Source organism: Pleuronectes platessa, chromosome 5, assembly GCF_947347685.1.
Source record: "Pleuronectes platessa chromosome 5, fPlePla1.1, whole genome shotgun sequence".
Taxonomy (NCBI): Eukaryota; Metazoa; Chordata; class Actinopteri; order Pleuronectiformes; family Pleuronectidae; genus Pleuronectes; species Pleuronectes platessa.
Genome location: NC_070630.1, coordinates 20,699,714 through 20,720,450, shown reverse-complemented (window position 1 = coordinate 20,720,450; position 20,737 = coordinate 20,699,714). Strand labels below are relative to the sequence as shown.

Here is a 20,737-nt window from a genome sequence, read left to right as displayed (position 1 = left end):
CATTTAAAAATTGTAAAACAAAGCTAGATATACCGTTAGTGTAACTGTTCTAAAATAAAACCTTTTTTCAAATTAAACAAAAGCATAACTTGCCTTTCCAAGGATTTATTAATCTCAAAAAAGTGCAAAAACATTTAATTTCTCCACATACATATTAGTTTATGTACATTGCAAACATCAGAACTCTCTGTTCATGCTCCCTGCATGTGACAGATTAGTGCTCATATTATTAACTGTTTTATATATATAAAATATTACACAGTAATTTTCGGACAGCAGCAGCATATGAGGCATGAGAAGAATTTTCGAAATCTTCTCAGCAGCTTTTACTTTCAGCCCGAGGAAGCTCTGGATGCAGCGGTGACGTCTGAGGCCTCGTCAGAACTCCAGGAGTTTTCCTCACTGGTGTCATCATCTCCGATGGACAACCAGACCGAGCTATCTCTGGGGTTGATCCTCAGGTCAGACCCTTTGGAGAGTTCCTCACTGGTGTCATCGAAAGGTGGCGAGCAGGTGCTGTCTGTGGACACTATTGTCAGGTCAGAGGCTGTGGCTGCAGCGTTGATCTCTCAATCAATTTGCCTGAATAATAATAATAATAATCCCTACAATTTCAATAGGGCCTCACGTCTGTCAGTGCCTGTCAGAGCTCGGCCCTAAATACAACATTCTGATGCCCATTGACAGCGAGACAAAGACTGGGCCATGTATAAATTGCGATTTATTACTGAAGACAAACAAACATAAGCAATTCATATGAATACAATTACAAGAAAAAAGATGACTAAATGGAATTCAAGGTTAACGGATTTTATGCTACAAATCTTCTATGTAGTCAGAGATAACAGAGACAAAAAACAACTAATTTGGTATGGTTAGTCTGTCCTATTATCATGAATAACTAATATGTATGTGTTTATGTATATATATTAACCTACCTCTTCCTGTCAGATTTGTATTGTATTTTATTGTTGAATATTTTTTATTAAGAAAAGAATACCGCCTATAGAAACTGACTGTACCAGCACACACACACACACACACACACACACACACACACACACACACACACACACACACACACACACACACACACACACACACACACACACACACACCTCTCTATAGTTGTGAGGGTAACTTCACATAATGCATTCCCTAGCCCCTTACACTAACCTTAACCATCACAACTAACCCTAACTCTTACGCTGACCTAATTCTAATCCTAACTCTAAAACGTCTTAACCCTCAAAAAAACTATTTATTTTGTGAGGACCAGCCAAAATGTCCTCACAATCATGGTATTGAACCACAATTGGCCCTCCTAACTATAGATAGACATCCGCACACACACACAGTTGCCCCTAGGTCACCCTCATAGCGGTGACGCGGCGGGCAGGCTGTACCTCCGCGGTGTGTCCAGCAGGGGTCGCCGGTTGAGCGGCCTCTGCTGCAGGACGTGGAGCAGCAGCTCTGATCCAGTCTGCGGCTTCTGTTCCCAGAGCTGCGCCCATTAACCAGCGGTGCTCCATTTGCTGTCCCGCAGAACAGTGAGTGTTGTCCTCCTGCTGTAGAGCCACAGGACACGTTCTGTCTGGAGAGAGGAGGCCTGGGACAGACGGGACACACGGGCTGGTTTTTCTCTGGATACCTGACGCCTTCCAGGGTTTGTTCCCCCAAAAAGAATGAGGGCAAGGCACTGAGGCTGTGACTGGAGCCAATTAGGCTAGTTAGCTAGCTGCACTGCTGCTCACTGGGAAGTTCCACAGAAAACCTCTCGGCTGACGCCGGCGTGTGCTTGTGGAGCTTGTTTCTTCCACTAGCAGCGGGATAAAAAGGTAAATATTAGTTCTGGGCGGTAGGTCGCGTCTCCCCCACACACAGCAAACAGTAGATCGGCTAGCTAACGTAGCCGACCAGCTACACCCTCCAGCCCTGTCATGCTTTTTGTCCCCTGACTGGAGGCTGAATGCGGGGCTGCTGCGTCTGGACCGGTGCTGCCAGGTGTTAGTGTCGGTTTAACCTGTGAGGAGCTTCCAGGAGCTTCCAGGAGCTTCAAAGAGCTTCCAGGAGCTTCCAGGAGCTGCGTGGAGGCTGTTTCAACGTGTCCTCGCTGGGGTTGTGGGCAGAGAGGGGGCTCGTGTTGACACAAAGCTGTGCTGTCACCACGGCCCTGCAGACTGGAGCCGGGCTTCTAGGAAACTTCATGATGATTCGACTTGTTTTGTACACTCTCCCCCGGCCAGCACCTGATTTCTGTAAACCTACATGGATAACTGAGTCAACACAGTCGTTTTGTTTCATCTACCGGATCAGAGTCAGGTTTATTTGCCATGTGTGTGTACACGTACTTGGTGTACTTACACAGATATACATACGATTAACCATTGGCGACAAGACACTAGCAAAATACACACAACTCCTATGTGCAAATAGAGTTAAACTGTACAAGACAGTTGTGCAACGGGGAACAAGATTGGTAAGGGTGGAGAAAAACCATTTAGTTACTCTGCGGATATGATGGAATTGGGACCAGAGGGCAGTAGTGCAGTGGTGCAAAGATGCTCAAACAACATGTTTCACTCTGTTCTCATGATCTGTGTTGATGTTATTGTTTTATAAAGTAAAGCACCTTTCTTTTCTGTGTCTGTCCGAGTGAGCAGCTCAGACTCACGACAGGCACAAATTAAACACTCATTACAGCTGAATGATATGGCTGGGAGCACAGCGTGTTCCTCATGGGAGAGAAACATGCCCAGTGTCTCCGATGGTTTTATTAAAGTAACAAACTGTTGCTTGTCAGGGTTTCAAGATCCAAACAACTAAGAACAAGGAAAACAAGAATACAGCCTTTAGAAAATATCTGACTGTTCAAGCTGAGTAATTAGTAACTGATTAAAATGTTAATGTTATTAAATAAACCAAACAATGTCATTCCCAGTGCCGAAGTGTCCTTGGGCAAGATACTGAGCCGTAAATTGACCCTAATGGCTGTACTGGTAGTGTATGAGTGATGGAGACAGTGCTGCACATAGATGCACTGTATGAATGTGTGTGTGAATGGCAAAACCTAACTGTAAAGTGCTTTGAGTGGTCATCATAACTAGTTTGACCCAGTTTTCTCTCCTTGTCTCTTTCCACAGGGGATTTGTCCCTGTTGGTCACAACCAAACCACCTGCCTGGTGAATTGGACCTCCAGCTCTGTGGGAAATAGAGCCACGCTAGACGGAAACGCAGCGTTTGATTTTTTTTTTTTTTTTCACGATGTTTAATCTAATGAAAAAGGATAAGGAGAGGGAAGGGAGTAGGAAGGAGAAGAAAGATAAAAAGGAGAGGATGTCTCCAGCAGAGCTGCGCAGCCTGGAAGAGATGAGCATGAGGCGTGGTTTCTTCAACCTGAAGAGGGAGGCTAAGCGTGAGTCCAAGAACAAACTGGAGATCTCCAACCCCATTCCCATCAAAGTGGCCAGCAGCCATGAGCTCACCCTCACTGACATTGAATCGGATGGCCTGAGCAACCGAAGCAGCATGGTTCTGGATGACCAGCTCAGCGCTGCCAGCTCCACTGATGACCTGAAGGGTGAGGGTGGAGGACAGGACGGACACCGCGGCTCAGTACACGAGCGTGTCGCTCACTTCGGTTCACTTGCCAGGCAAAACTCCTCGCAGGTGGGTCAAATGATGAAGCGCTTCTCCTTTTCCCAGAGGAGCAAAGAGGAGAGCCCTTCAGAGAGCTCCACCCCTTCGGGCCAGAACTCTGCTGCCCCATCTCCGCATGTGGAGAGCAAAGTTTTCAGCATGCTCCGCAAGCACAGCCTCAAGCAGCAGCCAGAAGCACCAGTCACCAAAAAAGTGAGCATCCCTGAGGTGGTCGACAAGACCTTCCCTGCACAGCTGCAGCTGCCGGCTGTGATCGCACCCAGTGCGCCAGAAACACGTGAGCTGGAGCTCCAACGCCGCAACACAGGCGACTTTGGATTTTCTCTGCGTCGCACTACTATGCTGGACCGCAGCCTTGATGGAGGAGTCTACAGGCGTGTTGTCCATTTTGCAGAGCCTGGTGCCGGCACTAAGGATCTGGCTCTTGGGTTGGTGCCTGGGGACAGGCTGGTGGAGATAAATGGAAAGAACGTGGAGAGCAAGAGCCGGGACGAGATAGTGGAGATGATCCGTCAGTCCGGGGACACGGTGAGGCTGAAGGTGCAGCCAATCCTGGAGCTGAGTGAGCTGAGCCGCTGCTGGTTGAGGAACACCGAGGGGCTTCGCAGGGAGGCCAGACATGTAAGCATCTTGTCCACTTACTACAGTGTTACACGGTTTTCCCATCTCGGTTGTCAGGATCTTCCAGTGTTTTCTTGCATTTTTAAAGATCCCAGTGTGAGAGTTTCTTTCCTGACAGGCACATTGACTGCAGCAGATGAACTACAGTTTCCCCTATTCTCAGTTTTGTGGTCCTGCTCTACTGATGAGCTATTACTGGGGAATCATTTGTAAGCGTTGGATCATGGTGTGGGAGGTGATGCTTGATGGATACCATGGTTACTTCAATGAGTTTGGAGTCTTGCCTTGACTCTTGGCATATGTTAACATATGTTAAATTGTGCTTTTTTTAAGACTAATCTTTTCTATTCTTAAAGTTTTTTTTTTACTAATGTTTTACACTGTTTTCTATATCTCTAATATACCTATATTATGTCTGATCATGATGTGGGAGTTCATGGTGCCTGCTGGTGTAAGAGTGAGATTTTGGAGCTTATTTTAGGACGCTGATACAGGGCTCAGTATCCTTTTCTTCTATTTTTTGCTGTGATCAACAATAGTGCACTGCTGTGAATCACCCACACACATTTTCTTTTACACTAAAAAGCCCTGTCTCTTTCAAACAGTGTTCATTTTCTGTTTCAGTTTCCATTGTACTTTGTTGTATTTTCTTTTGAACCAATTTTTTTTCATTCTTTTTTCCATTGCGATTTATTTCATGTGGAAATTGAAAGAATTTACATATTTATTTCTGTGCACTTATAATATTTGGGTTTATCTAGTGTTTTTTTTATCAGCCAGTGGCTTACAGAGGAGTTGGCTTTCAAGCTCGATAAAAATGGATATAGATACAGGAAGTAGCATCATTGTTACCTCACAGCAGGAAAGTCCTAGGTTCTGGCCTCTGCCGGGGATGCTCTAAGTGGATTTCCTGCCCCAGTATAAAGACAGTAAGGTTATGCAGGTGATCCGGTGGTAAGATATTTTCAGTATGTACGAGCCTCTGTCTGTAGGATATGAGTGGGAGGAGATGATGAATGGATGAATTCATGGATTGTGTATAATCCAGCAACTTCTATCCATAAAGCATGTTTAGCCACATCATGTGGATAAGATATCATACTTGTATTGTTAATTCTACATTTAACTTCTTTTAAGTGTTTTGGCTCAACACAAATTATGTTTAACATCTGGCAGACAAATAAAGTAGTGAACTGATTTGCATCTAGCAGGTCTGCACTCTATCAGCACAACAAGCTGCTTTCATTCTGTCAAGTTGCTATTATTTTATGAGCTACTGTGGATTAAAAGCGTAGGCCTTTACTGTGAAAAAATCTCTCTATAGTTAGTTTGCAGATGTCCTGCATTAGGAGTAGCTTAGTGTCCTCCAGTAGGCTCAATGTCTTGATCATGGCCTGTTTGGCAGCGTCAGAGGGCTTTCTTTGTGTCCTCCATTGGCTTTGGTTCAAGGGTCCTTGTGACACAGTTGGACTGAGAGGAGCTCTAAACCCCCCTCCTCCCTTTCCACCACAATTGAATTCATCTGCTCTGGGAGGCAGGGAGTGACTATGTAGCCCATGTTGTCCTTTTCCTGACGTGAGACAGAAGCAGCAAACGGCTGTAGAAGCTCATGCTCCACAGTGGCTGTTTGTTGGAAAACTCCCACTCTATTTGTCTCATGTGACAAGCTGCTCTTCTGATTTCCATTGAGGGAACAGGAAGTGTTAACCAGAGCATTGTTTATGTGTATAGGGCACAAGCAAACACGCTTGCATTTAGACATTACATTTATTTGCATTCACTTCCTGGAGACTAATGCTGTTTCTCAAATCAGACAGTCTGTGAGTACACGCACATGTAGTATACACAGTGTACAAGATAAACTCACTGGCGTAGTGCGTGGATTTCCACAGGATTATTTTTCTCAAATGAACGTGGATTCAGTAGAAATCAACATTTTTTATTATGCCATCAATGCAGAGCAAGGAGGACACATCATTTGTACTGATGGTGACTTATTCTTACATTGTTTGAAAAACGCTAGTGGTCCCTCCCCTTCCACTGCGTAGTCACGATGGTTACCACTGAGGCTGATAAGTGTCCATCTTTTAAACTCTACTTTGACTGTTTTGAGTGCAACATAGGGTACTTTGTCCTTCCTTATACAATTAAAGTAGCATGTGTGAGTATAGAATTACACAAATTGAGACCCAGCATGAAATTCAATTATCCATAACTTCTACTTACTTACTTCACTTCCTACCCCCTAAAATGGAATAATTAGCATTATGGGAGCTTCCATTTTGTCCCCACAAGGAAGGTCAGCCCACATAATGTGTGCGAACAGATTTACGGTTCACCCGTGTGTAATACCTTGACCACACGCACACAACTCCCATACTTAAACATCATGAGCCTCTCTCTGCACTTGATTTGTGTGTGTGTTAAACAGCAGGCCTGTCTGTGTCTGTTTGTCCACTTTAACAGATGTCACCAGCTTGACTGCTGGTTCAAATAAAGGCGAGCCTACAGAAAGGCCATTATTCTGTCCAACACAAGCTTCTCTACATTCTCTGCAAATTATGTTTTTCCAAAATGTTGCTTAAACATTTCAGTATCTGACAAACATCGGTTATCATGTGCTACTTGATCTAGATTCAATGAGACAATGAGACCCTTTCCGTAAAGGCTATCAGCCTGATGGATGAATCATTCTGTTGAGAGTTATTGCTGTGACATTCAAAATGATGATTTATGAAGTAGCTCATTCCAATCATGGGGTACAGCTAATGATTTTTATGATGCAATAAAGAGCTGATAATTTCTTGATTATTAAATATTAGATTTTTCAAGAAAATACCAAAAATGACCATCACTATATGTCAGAGCTAAAACCCATATTAAAGCTCTTACTTTGTGAGGATGGTGTCATTGTACCCCACGCGTTTTAATAAAACAACATATACTGGAATTGTCTTTGACAGAGCAGTGTTATGGCTGTTCCCAGCAAACTGAAGCAGTTGAAATGATTTAGCATTGTGTCAGGCCATCTGAAGCTGGTGCGTCGCGTCCTCCAGACAAACAAGAATAACACATTAAGATTCAATCAAGATTTTGAGGCAGACAGACAGGATGCAGCCACTCTTGTAGCGATGACCAATACAGGGCAGGATGTTCTAAAAACAGCACAGTTGAGAAGTGTTAGGAAAGCAAGAGACATGTTCACCCTGTACAAACAAATAAGACAATCACTTGCTCATGTTGATTTAAGGCCAGTTCTGAAGTTAAGTCAACTCATTTCACTGATCTGGACAATTTCTTAACATTTAGTTTGTGTCGATTAATCTGAGTATTTACTGAGTGAACTGATAGGAGTACTTTAATATGAGAAGAATCTAATAGACCTTGTGTCTCTTTAAGGTGATAATTACTGGTGTCCTTGTAGAAATTCATAATATATAGTGTCTTTCATTGATTACATAGACTGTGGCAGCTTACCATAGTCAATCATGTAGATTTCTCAGTGTTTTGCACTGTTGCATCATCGTAGAGCTGTTTGCAGTGTTATTCCAGTGTTTTGCGCTCTGTCTCTCACACATATTGACCAGTCAGTCTTAGATGGACTCACCATCAGAAATTCCACCGCATCTATTGGTTAACCATAAAAGCATCCTTAAAGTTTTAACCCACCTCTGCAGAAGTCGTCATAACAGTCTTAATGCTTAAGCTGTGCATGTTCAGCAGGCATACCTCTGCTTTATGACAGCCCTCTATCCCTGCCACACGTTCACTGCCCAGTCACAAAAAATAGACCATCTTCCAAGGCCTGCATGCTCTCCCAAATGGAAGAGTAGCATTGTCCCGAAATGACCACAGTCAGAAATTTTTTAATTTGTAAAGTATCCTGCAGAATGGCTCCCACAACACATTAATCATCATTAACCTCTTTTATCACCTACGCAAGCATTGGAAACAGTCAGAGAGAGTCTATAGATCCAAGATAAGAAATTTGAAGAGTGCCCAGAAGTAGCCTATGTGCAAGGAGAAGGACAAAGTCTACAACCCTGCACATTTGTGCAGCAACAGTATCTGAGTGCAGACCAACAGTATTGAGCAAACTTGCACGTGATCAGCGATGACCTGAGATAGAGAGCAGGGTTTTGAAGGAAAATCTGAACAGGAAATTAAGAAATTATGCTCTCAAAATGAAAGAACATGAAGTTGAATCAAAATAGGAAAGATACTCGTCTATCCACACCGGTGTACCTTCAATAGTACCTGGTAATGTACAGAGTAATTATCGTTATTTTGACCAACTCAAGAGGCAATTTCATCTTGCTTCCTTTTTTGTTTAGACGTCCGTTACTTCCTATACAGAAACAATTTCCTCAGACATCTAACTATGTGTCTGTGTGTCAGTGGTATACCTGGATATTCAATGGAAGGCCCAGCTGGGTGAATGCAATGGTGAGGGTAGTATGGACACAATACATTCAAGCCCATGGAAATGGTGAATTTAGATGTAATAGGATGGGAATTCCATTATAAGTTGGATTATGTACTGTATGCATATCTGAAGCTCCTTGTGGGCCACAGCTTTATATGATATTGTATCTATTTTACCAACCACTCTCCGAACAACTCTGCTTACTGAGATGTTAAATGGTGTGCAAATGGTTAAGCAAACTTATAAGCTTGTAAATCTGCTTGATTCGTAAACTTTAGTATATCTTTAAACTCTCTGACACTTGAATCTAGAATGAAGAGCCTTGGAGGGAAATTATAGAGGCAAGAGTGTGAGAGAAAGGTTAAAATAGTAATAAGCCATCTTCACTTGTCTTAACAGGCTGACTGGGAACAGCGGGAAGTAGGCCTCTCCCTTTAGGTCTCACTTTGGTATTTGTGGAATCTGCTTTGGAACAAATAGACCACTTCCTGACCCTCTCCTCCTGGGATTCTCTTATGGAGGAAGAGGAATGAAGTTCTGAGGCTGTGGGCTAGTGGAGAGGGAGAGAGAACTTGATGTATGTGAATATGGTTGATAAAGCTTTGTTTTCTAAGAAGATGTTGGTTCCTATACAATGGCCTTAAAGTATTAACACTCTTGAATCTTGATCTCCTGTTGTAGATTGAATTTTAAATGGATCAAATATAGGTCTTTTAGAACAATAGGAAAAAAGATAATCTGGTCTGATGAAAAAAATGAACTCAGTTATGTTTGGTGAACACATAGCAACGCTCATCTGCTGGCTAACACAATCCCTACCGTGACCCATGCTGGTGGCAAGTTCCATCATGCATTGTGGGCTTTTTTTTTAATTGTGGCAGGGAGACTGGTTAAAAAAGTAAGAATAAATCCTATCAAATACAGAGAGGTCCTTGAAGAAAACCTTTTCTCGAGTTCACACGGCTGGAAGGGCGATGTTTAACCTTTTGGATTGACAATCACCTGAAGCAAACCACCAAGTAAACCCTGGAGGGGCTTCAAGACAAGTCTGTTGAGTAGTTCAGCCTAAGCCCAGACTTTAACCCCATAGAACATCTCCGGAGAGACCTAAAGATGACGTTCACAGAGATTTCACAGACAATCCAATGGACCTTGAGAGGATTTGTCAGGATGAAAGGCTTCTACTGCAGTAAATCATTTGTGCAAAGTTTGTAGATTATATACTACACACTTTAACTGCTTCAAAGACGGCTTCTACACAGTACTGAATCAATGGTCTAAACACTCAATAAATATTTTATTTTTCAAACTTCACATGAATACATGCATGGGTGTTTGCATGTGATGGCCATAATCATAAACAGCAGTAGTCCGTACAATCATTCCAGCAGAATTTCTTGTCAGCAAACCCCCTCACTACTCACACTATACTTTATGGAAATAGCCACACTTGTGAAAAGAGCATACCATTTCTTTATCTGTTGGTGAAACCACATCGTGTTCCTGCATAATCTCTTATGTAGTGGTTGTGATTTCAGTGATATAACCTCTGGATTCTTTGTCTTTATTCACATTCCCTGGGCATCAGGCTGAGCGAGCTATTTCTGTATGCCATGATTATTTACATAACCACATACTTCGATAAAAACATACTTTTCTGCGCAATCTGGCCAGAAATGTGTTGAATCATGAACTGTGATATTCATGATTCGGTTTACAGTAGAATACTACTACAGAATGAATCAGTGTGTCTTGCCTTTGTTTTGGTTTAGCATATTTGCATTATAAATGAGAAGTAGTGGTTTTAATGCTGGTGGGTTGCGGCTGAACCGAACAGAAGCTTTTAGGCTCCTCTCATTCCTCAGTGCTTCCTGTAACCCTTAGTGTGTGAGAGTTCATAGAGCAGTTACGTCGGGACGAGGCAAGAGACAAGAATGCTGCATGACGAGTTGTAAAAAATGAGTGACATGTCACTGGTGACACACGCACAACACACAATAGATAGTTGGAATTACATCTATGCAGAAACAAGTTCCTAAGTTAGTAAGAAAGCTTCATGAAACTCAGTGCAAATTTCTAAAAATATCTCACTTTAATCTCTTTCACACAGCCACACAAAATCTGAAATGATATTTAAACATTTAACAATATCCATGAAGCATTATGTTCCCTTTGGAGGAAAGGGGAGGATGCTCCCTTCAGCTTGTGGCTGAGTTACTGCCTTTAGTGACGGAGTTTGAGTACGTCTGCATATTGTCAACCAATTAGTTCAAAATGTAGTGTTGGATAAGTGTTTGACAGGCAGATTATTGCAGTATCAGCAGTAATGTGGGCATCATAACAGACTGTTGTGGTGAGAGTAGGAGCCGAGCCCAAAGTCAAAGCTTTCAATTTTCTTATCTTTCTACCTACCAATCATCACCTATAGTCATGAGCTTTGGATAGACTGAAAGAAGGATATCATCAATTTTGCACAGTGAAAAAAGTTGACTGGATCACAATCCGTTGGGGCTGGTCGGCCCACCCCTGCTGCAAAAATAAATCCAAGGAAAACACTGGGATTCGTAGCAAAGCACATTGTGATTACATCTTCATTAGATGTGAAGATAAGTGGATGACTATTCACTAATTAATCCGTATTATTGGTGAGACATTGTGTCGGACTAATTCGTGACCCGTCACTCTACTGTGCCTGTCAAAGGATTATGTGCATGTGCTGCCACTGATTTACCAAACAAGAAGGTTAACCCTACACTGATAGGCTCTTAATCCTCTTTGCTAGTTTTTCACTGCTGACTTACACCCATACAACTGCATAGAACAAAGTAGCTAGATCACGGTTTTCTACCACATGTTACAGTGAATTAGAAAGAGCTGGCCCTCTTACTGGAAGCTAATTCTCATGCCTTCCAGTGACAGGTATTAACTGGTTCTGGGGGGTTATGGTTAAATGAAGAAGGAGAGGCACTTGGTTTAACAGAGCCTTTGCTTCTTCTGATGAGTAGTAAGAGACAAGTTATGAAAAATGCATCTTTCCTTAGGAGATGTTCTTAAACACATAGCTTTAAAATGTTATAGTGACTTTAAAGGGGACATATTATGAAAATTCCACTTTTGTAGTGCTTCTACACTAGGGCTGCTCGATTCATCGAAATTTAACCGTGATTACGATTATGGGGTCAAACGATCTCCAAACTACTATAATCGAGTTGAAACGATGCGCAATTCAGTCCTTCCCCCAAAGCATTCAGCGGCCCAGTTGACTGGCTCTCACTCTCAAACAGCTCTAAAGTGAAGGAGGCGAGTTGTGTGTCGATTTATTTCATCGACGAAATTCTTAATGATCAATTAATCGATCATTAAGAATTTCGTCGATGAAATAAATTTTTCATCGAGAAATTCGCTAATTACACATTTGACCACTGGGGGCAGTGTTTTAAGAAAACGCCACAGTCCTACTCAGTTACCTGCGACTGGCTGCGAGTTACCGTGTAGTTCCATTTCCAAAGTAAACATGAAGAGGTCACGGCGAAGTGTAGCGTGGGACCATTTTGAGTTAAAAAAGGACTTGGTTCACTGCCAATACTGCGAAGCTATCCCAGAGACTGGGGGAGACGAGGAGCCTGCGTTGTCAGACACGGACGAGGGGAGCGCAAACACCGGAGCCGCGGCCAGGCTAGCCAAGTTAGCACGGAGCTACCTGTGTATCACGGGGACGTCAGTCCCCTCAGAGCGGGTTTTCCGGTGGCTGGACTGACGGTCACCAGGCTGCGTTCGCGTCTGACCCCAGAGCATGTTAACATGCTCATCTTTCTCAACACAAATCCGTAGGCTGGTGCTGAAGTTGTATGTGAGTTACTGGTAATTTTTATGAAGCTTTCTCGACTCGGTACCTTGTTTGATAGTTTTGAGTTACAGTTGGCAAAACCTGTCAGACCTAAGTATTATATATTTGTAGTTGTTGTTTAACATTATGTTTTTTTATATTATTATTATTTTATTTTGGAGGAAAAAAACACGAGGGTCAGTTGTGCAACATGCGCTGCCGCCGCTTAAGATTACGGCAGCGCATATTTCGTTCATCTTGTAATAAAGATCTCAATGAGGAAACACGCTTTTTTTCCCCACTGCATTTTAATGTAGCTTATAAATAGTGAATTTTTTAACTTGAAAATATTAATGATTAATCGAAAATTCGTCATTAACTCTCCCGACGATCGACGAGGACAATTTAATCAAACGCCCATCCCTAGTACAGGCAAATACCTAAAGCATTGGAATTGGTAGGTTTTTGGAGGGAAAAGTCAGATTTCCTAATGATTTTTCCCATTTTCTTAAACTTGAAGTATATTCCTCATAAACCCAGATACCCCTTTTTCCCTTTCAGAATATGTAACCAAGTGGCTGAGATCTAGATGCCAGTTTTGCAATGGCACAGTGACCGTTTCTCTGTCTTGCTTAGATGCCACAGCTTTTTTCAGACTCTCTGTGCTGGCGGCTACTGCTGACTGAAAACTGCTTTGTCAGCAAACCCTCCCCTTCCACACAGAGCACAATGACTTAGCAGTACAGTTAAAATGCGCTGCCTCAATAGAAGCACCTGGCTGTTTCCATAGTACCTGACTGTTCTTTGTTCTTGTCTTATATGCAGCACGATCAATTAAAACTCATTCTGAGGAAAGTGAATTTGTCAGATCATGTCTTTCCAAGTCATACAGACCTTGTCTACACGACTTTAAATATGTTTTTTTCTTTGTTTTTTAACTCTGTCCACATGGCCATAATTTCCCAAAAAATCTCCATCCAAACAAAAACACAAAAAACAACTCCTAAAACTCAAAATTGTCTGTAGGTTTCTACATCAATCTACATCAATTATCTGCCAAATACCAGAAGAACACTGTGGTCCTAGGAACATTGGGATAGGCAGACCCCTGGGAATGGAGTTAATGTGGTACAATAATGTAACATTTAGCTGCAAGACCCAGCAGTGCTGACAAAATGCAGAGAAACCATTATATAGCCGTCATACTTATTGTTTCCGGTGCATCCTCAATAAAAAGGGCATGGGTAAAGTAAGCCATGATTGAATTTCCCAAACGCTCCATCCTACACGTACACATCTATACACAAAGGTTATGCAGAGGAAGACGTTTGTTTAGAAAAATATCTGCATTAGTGTGGACAGGGCCAGAGTCAGTTGTTAAACGTATCTTTGGAAAGACAAGCATTTTCACATATTGGCACTTAAAGAAAACTCTGTTACTGCTTGGTTTACTGAAACTGATACCATATGGCATGCCTTCTTTGACTTTATGGAATTCCTTTGGGACACTGGCAGTTACTCTTTCCTCTGTGATAATTGCAGGCCTACTGTGAGCCTGCAAACATCACAAATACAAATAAAGCAGGGAGTAGATCAGTGGCGGTTTCGGTGGGTGCAGTTTCTCACATTAAATACTGATGATGGAAGGCAGGAGAGCAGCTGACCCTTTAACAAACATTGTTTATGCTAGAAATAAGCTCTTAGTACAGCAACCCAGACCAGTGCATCTATGTTGTGAAGTTCTTCCATTTGCTGTGTCCAGGATATGCCAAACTCTTTCTGCATGACCACTCCACAACCAAGCAGTGTAGAGGATACAGGAACTACCATGTGCACTCCTCCCCTCTGAACTTTAGGGATGAAGTTGTCACTGTTTACGCCCGGAGCTGAATTGAGGAGGAAATTGCAGTGGAGGAGCATGTGCATTCAGTCTACACTTAAGGAGGGAGGGGTGGCCATTGGAAAGTCGTCATTCTCCAACTAATCCACTTCTGAGTCTTATTCTGGTTTTGATCAGGTTTGACATATGGGACTCTGTTGGTAAACCCAGTGGCGTGGTGCAGGAAAGCCCAGCACTTTGATGCCAGACGTTTGGAGACTCAGATATTCTGCCAAGAGCAGATGATGTCTCTTTTATAAGTCAAGTTTATTTTTCTGGTAATGTGGACGTATAACATTGTGTGATTTAATTACTCATCAGTTGGTATGTTCATCATTAACAGTTTTACTGTTAACTGACAATAAGAATCTTGACCCAGCATCATGTGGACATGTTGCTATTTTTGAATAGAAAACCAGTAAACAAGCTGTCCTCTGTGCTGAGGGCTTAAGTAGACAGGCCTGTTTATAAGGTTTAATTTGTATCATGGTCCACTGAACATACACACAGTACACACAGCGACTGCATGGCTGTTGTGGGGATGTGCGATTTTATGACAAGGTCTGTCTGCCTGCAATGTCCAGTCCGACTATGACAGAGGGGTTGATGTGTAAGAGAGACACAGTTTATCTCCATCATATTTTTATCATGGCCACACGGTTGCCTGTTTCTTAATAGAAAATGCACGACTCCGAATGGAATTTGTCAGTCAGAACCATGCCTGCTGTTGTACACTATAATAGACAATACTTAACATTCAAGAACTGTTATTTTGCTAAATCCCTCAAGGGTAAAAAAAGTGCTAGTTTGATAATTCCTCTAGTCATCATTTTGTTACATGTGCAAGCCATAAGCATAACAGCAAATCTCTTGATATTTTAGACCAACTGTACACTCACAGTAGGGTGAAGAGTTTAAGTTGGCTAGCAAGCTAGTTAAGTCCCAACCCAATGAACTGCTTTGATCTCTCTGCAGGTTGGTTCTTTTGTTTAAATTCCCCTTAAATGAATCAAAGCTCTAAATTTACAGGCAGGTAATGTCCCAGCCTTACACAATCACTTACTCAGCACAGTTGCACAGTATGCACTCTGCTTGAAGGCCACACTCCAGCACATGTCCAGCACCACTTGGCATATCGACTTTTCAGTGTCCATTTTGTCAAACAGGACAGTGAATGGCTCAGAGTTTTATCTACTATCAACCCAGCTGACCTAAGCCCTGGGGCTTCTGACAGCTAGAGAGAACAGAATGCGCACTAGGCTCTTTGTTTAAAACAGTATCGCATCACTGCTGTGTGTGGGTGTGTGCATAACTTTAACCCATGGCTTTGGAATAATTAAAAGATGAATTAATTAACCGTCATTGCAAAATACATTCCTGAATGAGTTCAAGTGTAAGAACGCAGTAAATGTTCAATCACTCACAACTTGAAATGCAAATTTTTTTCATCATGGGTATTATAACTGGACCAACACAAACCCTAGTATCCCATATTTTAAACGTCACACTGTTGTTTACTCTGTCTACAAAGCACTGAACAGTGCACAGTATGTTCTTGCATGGTGTAACCTTTACAGTATGTTTTACTTTTGCTTTAGGACAGTTGAAGCCACAGTAGAAGTGGGACTGTCGGCATTGTATTGATAGATGGTATGTCTGTTCGTCAGTCCACTAATCTGGTCCAGTACGACAGGTCGAGCTGTTCCTGCTGCCCTCTCCTCTCGTGTCTCATGTGAGCGCAATGTATGATGATATATATTGCTCGGTGATTGACCATTGGTCGCACATACTACTTTTTCACGATGTGTGGTCGGGAACAATGTGCACTATATAGGGTGTGACATTTTTCACCAAACATCTGGACAGCACTACATAATGGTATCGGACACAGCTATACACATAAAACTAAGTGGTGAACATAACACAAAATCACCTACTAAACACCAACATGTTAGCATAGTTATTTAAGCTAGTGTTTTTGCATGTCTGAGTATGCAAGGGTCTGCTAGAGTCCAAGCTATATAAATCATCATCAGCTAGGCTTTAGGAGAGACTGTTAAATTGTCTGTACACGCCCCAATTGTTAGTCTGTTTGACCTCTGCGTTATAATTGCCCATTCACTCCTCTAAGCGGACACCGGTAATGTCCACAGCTGTCCAAATGTTTGGCTACAAGTTAGTACAATTAAGGCTAAGTCATGTATTATTCTATAAAATCTGATGGCCCTAAGATGGTTAAAGGATAGAATTTGAGGTTGGAGAGTTTGGAACGTTAAAAAACATCCTTTCAAAGTAGAAGAGGGTTACATTTTCAGCTCATATATTTCTACTCCAACAATTAGGTTTTAGACTGGAACTAACAAGGGATGCCAAGACATGCTGTTTTTTTTACCCCAAGTATGAGTCAAGTGGAACCTAGCCCTTTTACTACACACTTCAATAGCGTCTTTTGTCAGCCAAACTGACATAATCAGAGCTCCTTTCTCAGCCTTGAGAAAGCTCCCCCTGGGCCTGTTATTGTGAAAAAATATTTCCCCATTCAAACACATCTCTGAAGTGATTGAACAGCAGCAAAGGAAAGTAGAACACTCCAGTGTCATTAAAGCTAAATAATGGTTTGAAAGCGTGTAAGTATCCACTGAAGTACTGGATGATGGTCTGACTTTTTACTCACACCAGAAGCATACCTTATCTAAAGTTCCTGGCTTTAAGAAACTGTACCCGGTTGGCTACTGTCATGCATTAATCACCAATACAGTCAATCCTGTTACACATACTTTCAGCCACTCTCTTGAGGGGTTTAAGTCGATGACTAGAGATCTCATTATCATTGTTTGGTTTTTGAACCCGTCACTGTTCAATCTGCCTCGCCCTTTGGCCTGGCATGTGGGGTCAGAGAAGCCACATTCTTCGCAGTCGTGTCGAAAGCATCGTCCATGATTTGTTCTACCCAAGCACTCCACAGGGAGTACTGCAGTCAGGCTGATAGATGTTCAGTCTGGAGCATGTTGTAAGATCACATCTTCTGTCGCCGTCATTGTTCTTATCGTGTTGCTCTAAATGCTGTAGGAACATATATGTCGCCTCTCTGTCGCCTTATTGAATAACTTCATGTGGGATTTATCTTCAAATGTGAACAGGTCTACAATCTTGAGCACCTACAATTGTCCTCATAGAACTTATGTTTTCTTTTTGAATAAAAAAGTATGTAATTGTTCAAAACAGTTGCATACTTTGAACTTCATTACAACACCATATTACAGGCTGTACGTCTTGGGATAAGTTCAACCAAAAAGTGATTTTTCCGCTCAAAACTACTGATTGTTACATTGTTCAGCTCTAAGTTGAGAGGAGAATCTGAAAATGTTTTCCTAATATGACCCCCGTCCCCCTCAGATTACTATTGTGACCCCTTGGAGGGTCTTCACAGTTGTGAGGAATTTTCTAATCAAACCTTCCCCCAAGTTGACTGACCGCTGTTGCTCTGACATGTACACGACTGAATAAACAGATGTACATTGTTAAATTCACATAACTGTCCTGGACATTAATGAGTGCCAACACCCTTCATTCCTGTACAGATCTCAGTGTTGCTGCACTGAGGATGTCACATCATTTTAATCGTGACATAAGTGCTCTGTCCGTGCATTTCCTAGAAAACCAGCTGTTCTCTGCAGCCCAGTTAGAATTAAATGATAAAATGTGATCGCAACACATGAAAACAACAGACACTAGCTTGACAAAAAAACGATATGTTCTTTTTTGTATGTAGAGGAAATTGATCTGGGCTTAGTGGGCTGCTTGTCCATAATTGTCCTGTGACAGAGTGAGGTCCCTAAGAAAGGCCAGTGATCATGATTGCGAGCTCAATCGGACATTGCTTATAATTTATTTTTTATCCTGTTTGTTTCCAAGGCTTTTATCTCAAGGATATCTCTCATATGACAGTGAGTTTTAGTCGTGTCCCGACAAGTCTGTCCATTAAGCGGCTTTCTATAGCTCTGCCTCAGTCTTTAAGACCCTGTTTGTGTGTTTTATCAGTTATATCTTAAAATCTGCTGCATGTTTGGAGTGTTAACAATAACAGCTAGGGTTTAGAGCCATCATATGCGCTTGTGGAGCCTACACCTCCCAGAGTTCGCAGACGTGTGTGTGTGTGAGTGAAGTTATCTTTCTGACAAAGACATCATACACTCTGTTTGACCTACATCTGCCTCCCTTCAACACAACTGAGACGCGAAAGAGCTAAGACACACACAGTGCATAGCAGCTCTCATTTGTTTCAGCTGCAAGTGCATAAACAGTGATTTGACCCTAGCTCATTAATGCTAATGATACCTGCTAACCAGGCAAAGCTGAACTGCACAGTTGTGCTGACTCGCTGGTTCAGTCACTGTTAAGATCATGATGTTGTCTGAGAAAAGTTGACTTAAATGCACTTAAGTAACAACATCTGAGAGAGGGCCACACACACTCTGCCTGTCCTCCCTCCATACTAGCTTTGTCTGATGCAATTCATCTTACAGCCTCCTCCTTTAGCCCTGTCTGAACTACATCATAGGTTAAGTTTTATTAGATATTCTTTTGAATGCTCATATTTTGTACAAATAGAATTGTTGAGTAAAATATGTTATTGGAGTTAAGCAACATGTTTACGCCACGGTTGATCTCACATAACCATACGGAGGTGAGCAACCACCCTCTCCGCTTACACAGATAGCTGAGCAGGCCTGTATCAGTTTCATCCGAGAGTATCCAGTACAGTCTTGTTTAGTCTAGTTCAGGACAAAGACTCGAGGCAAAATTAAGCTGCTAGTTGAAAAAAATCATCATCACATTTACGAATCTAAAGGATTGACTTTGTGAATCTTTCTCCTTTGTGGTACATAGACTCGTACATGTGAAACCAACATGCTGTGGCTTTAGGAACAGATATTTTTGGAGTCATTTGTTTGATCACCAGCCTACTGGGTGTGGTGACTGCAAGCGCAACATCTCTGCTGTCCCTCCTGGTGCATGGGTGTGTCAGGTTTGACTTGAGTCGGAAGTGAGGCTTGGTCTGCTTAGACTCGTAAACAGCCGCTGGTGTTGATGATGAATAATATTTAATGCTATGGCATTTCAGGTATCATGTTGCAAACAGGCTTTACGTCAGGGAGTGGGGTGTGTGTCACAAGGAAGTGCTCATTTAATTCTCCTGCTGAGCTTAAATGAGTTTGTGTTTGTTGAGCTGCACTGATGTCCCGATCAAAACCCTTGAGAAGCCATCATGTAGAGTGAGGGTGGGGGTGTGTGTCTTACTGTGACAGTTCACTGAGTCCTTCACATTCAGTCCTGACAGCATGGAAGTGGAAATGAAATTGTGGACTGATGGATTGAATTTTTGTGTTTGTGTTTGTGTGTTTGTGTGATTTTGTGTGCGTACGGGGGTGATTTGGTACTGACACTGTCACCATCTGTTGACATCAGAAAGAGACCATTAGAGTACATTCCTCTCTGTGCGTTGGTGGAATATCACATGCCATTGAAGAAAATCAATGTCTATGGGTCTTTGGCCTGTTGTGGAACAGTTTATCTGTAAACAAAGACTCTGTGCTGGACAGGATTTAAAGAAACACAGTCATGTAATTAGTCGCATACTGGGAGTAGGAAGTGAAGCTACAGTAGAGAGCCACTGACTGTCTCTGCCAGTGATTAGCCTGTAGTATGGAATGCATATTTGAGCTTCTTTATTTTCTCTGTTTTAGGAATTTATAAAATAAATGGTGTGTATTTTATTCTTGGAATTGCTTATTTAATAAACAAAAAAAGAAAATAAAGGCGGCCAAAAAAACAAGTCAATTCACAAGCCTGGACCTCAGCGATCACACACAGTCAAAGAAAACAATGCAAGTGTTATAGAAATGGAAAAAGAAGGTACGCTTTTGGGAAGGTTTAACACATCTAGGTAGAGTACCGAGAGATATTAACCTGCAGGGCAATCAGTGATGAAGTGCACTGACTTACATTAATATAGTTTCCTGTTAACAGAAAATGAATGGGTTTCCTGACTTTAAACCCATTGGTGAAACACTTTGTTGTCCCAAACAACATGTTTACAGAACTTTTCCTGGGATGCACTACTGTGTACGTTGCCCATTCTGTAGTTTTGTCAATGGTTAAGAGGCGACAATAACACTCATGACTATTGTGAGAAGCAAATGTCACTATATCACGTACACACATTACACACAGGACAAACTCTTCATCCCCCTCAAAAAAAGTAATTTTTAGAATCTATTTTCCTCATCAATTCAGCTGATTCTTCCTCAGGTTGACCCTACT

General features: G+C 42.0%; 1 protein-coding gene across 5 annotated transcripts in view; it reads left to right on the top strand.

Moving 5' to 3' along the window:
- The first annotated feature begins 3,255 nt into the window (after positions 1 to 3,255).
- The window catches only part of myo18ab (myosin XVIIIA b), a 112,184-nt gene continuing 94,702 nt past the window's right edge, over positions 3,256 to 20,737 (top strand). For all 5 annotated transcript variants that reach the window (XM_053422339.1, XM_053422338.1, XM_053422337.1 and 2 more), the window contains exon 1: positions 3,256 to 4,282. In XM_053422339.1, coding sequence (XP_053278314.1) covers positions 3,266 to 4,282 — 1,017 coding nt within the window. In that variant the 5' untranslated portion in view covers positions 3,256 to 3,265. The remainder of the gene's footprint in view (positions 4,283 to 20,737) is intronic.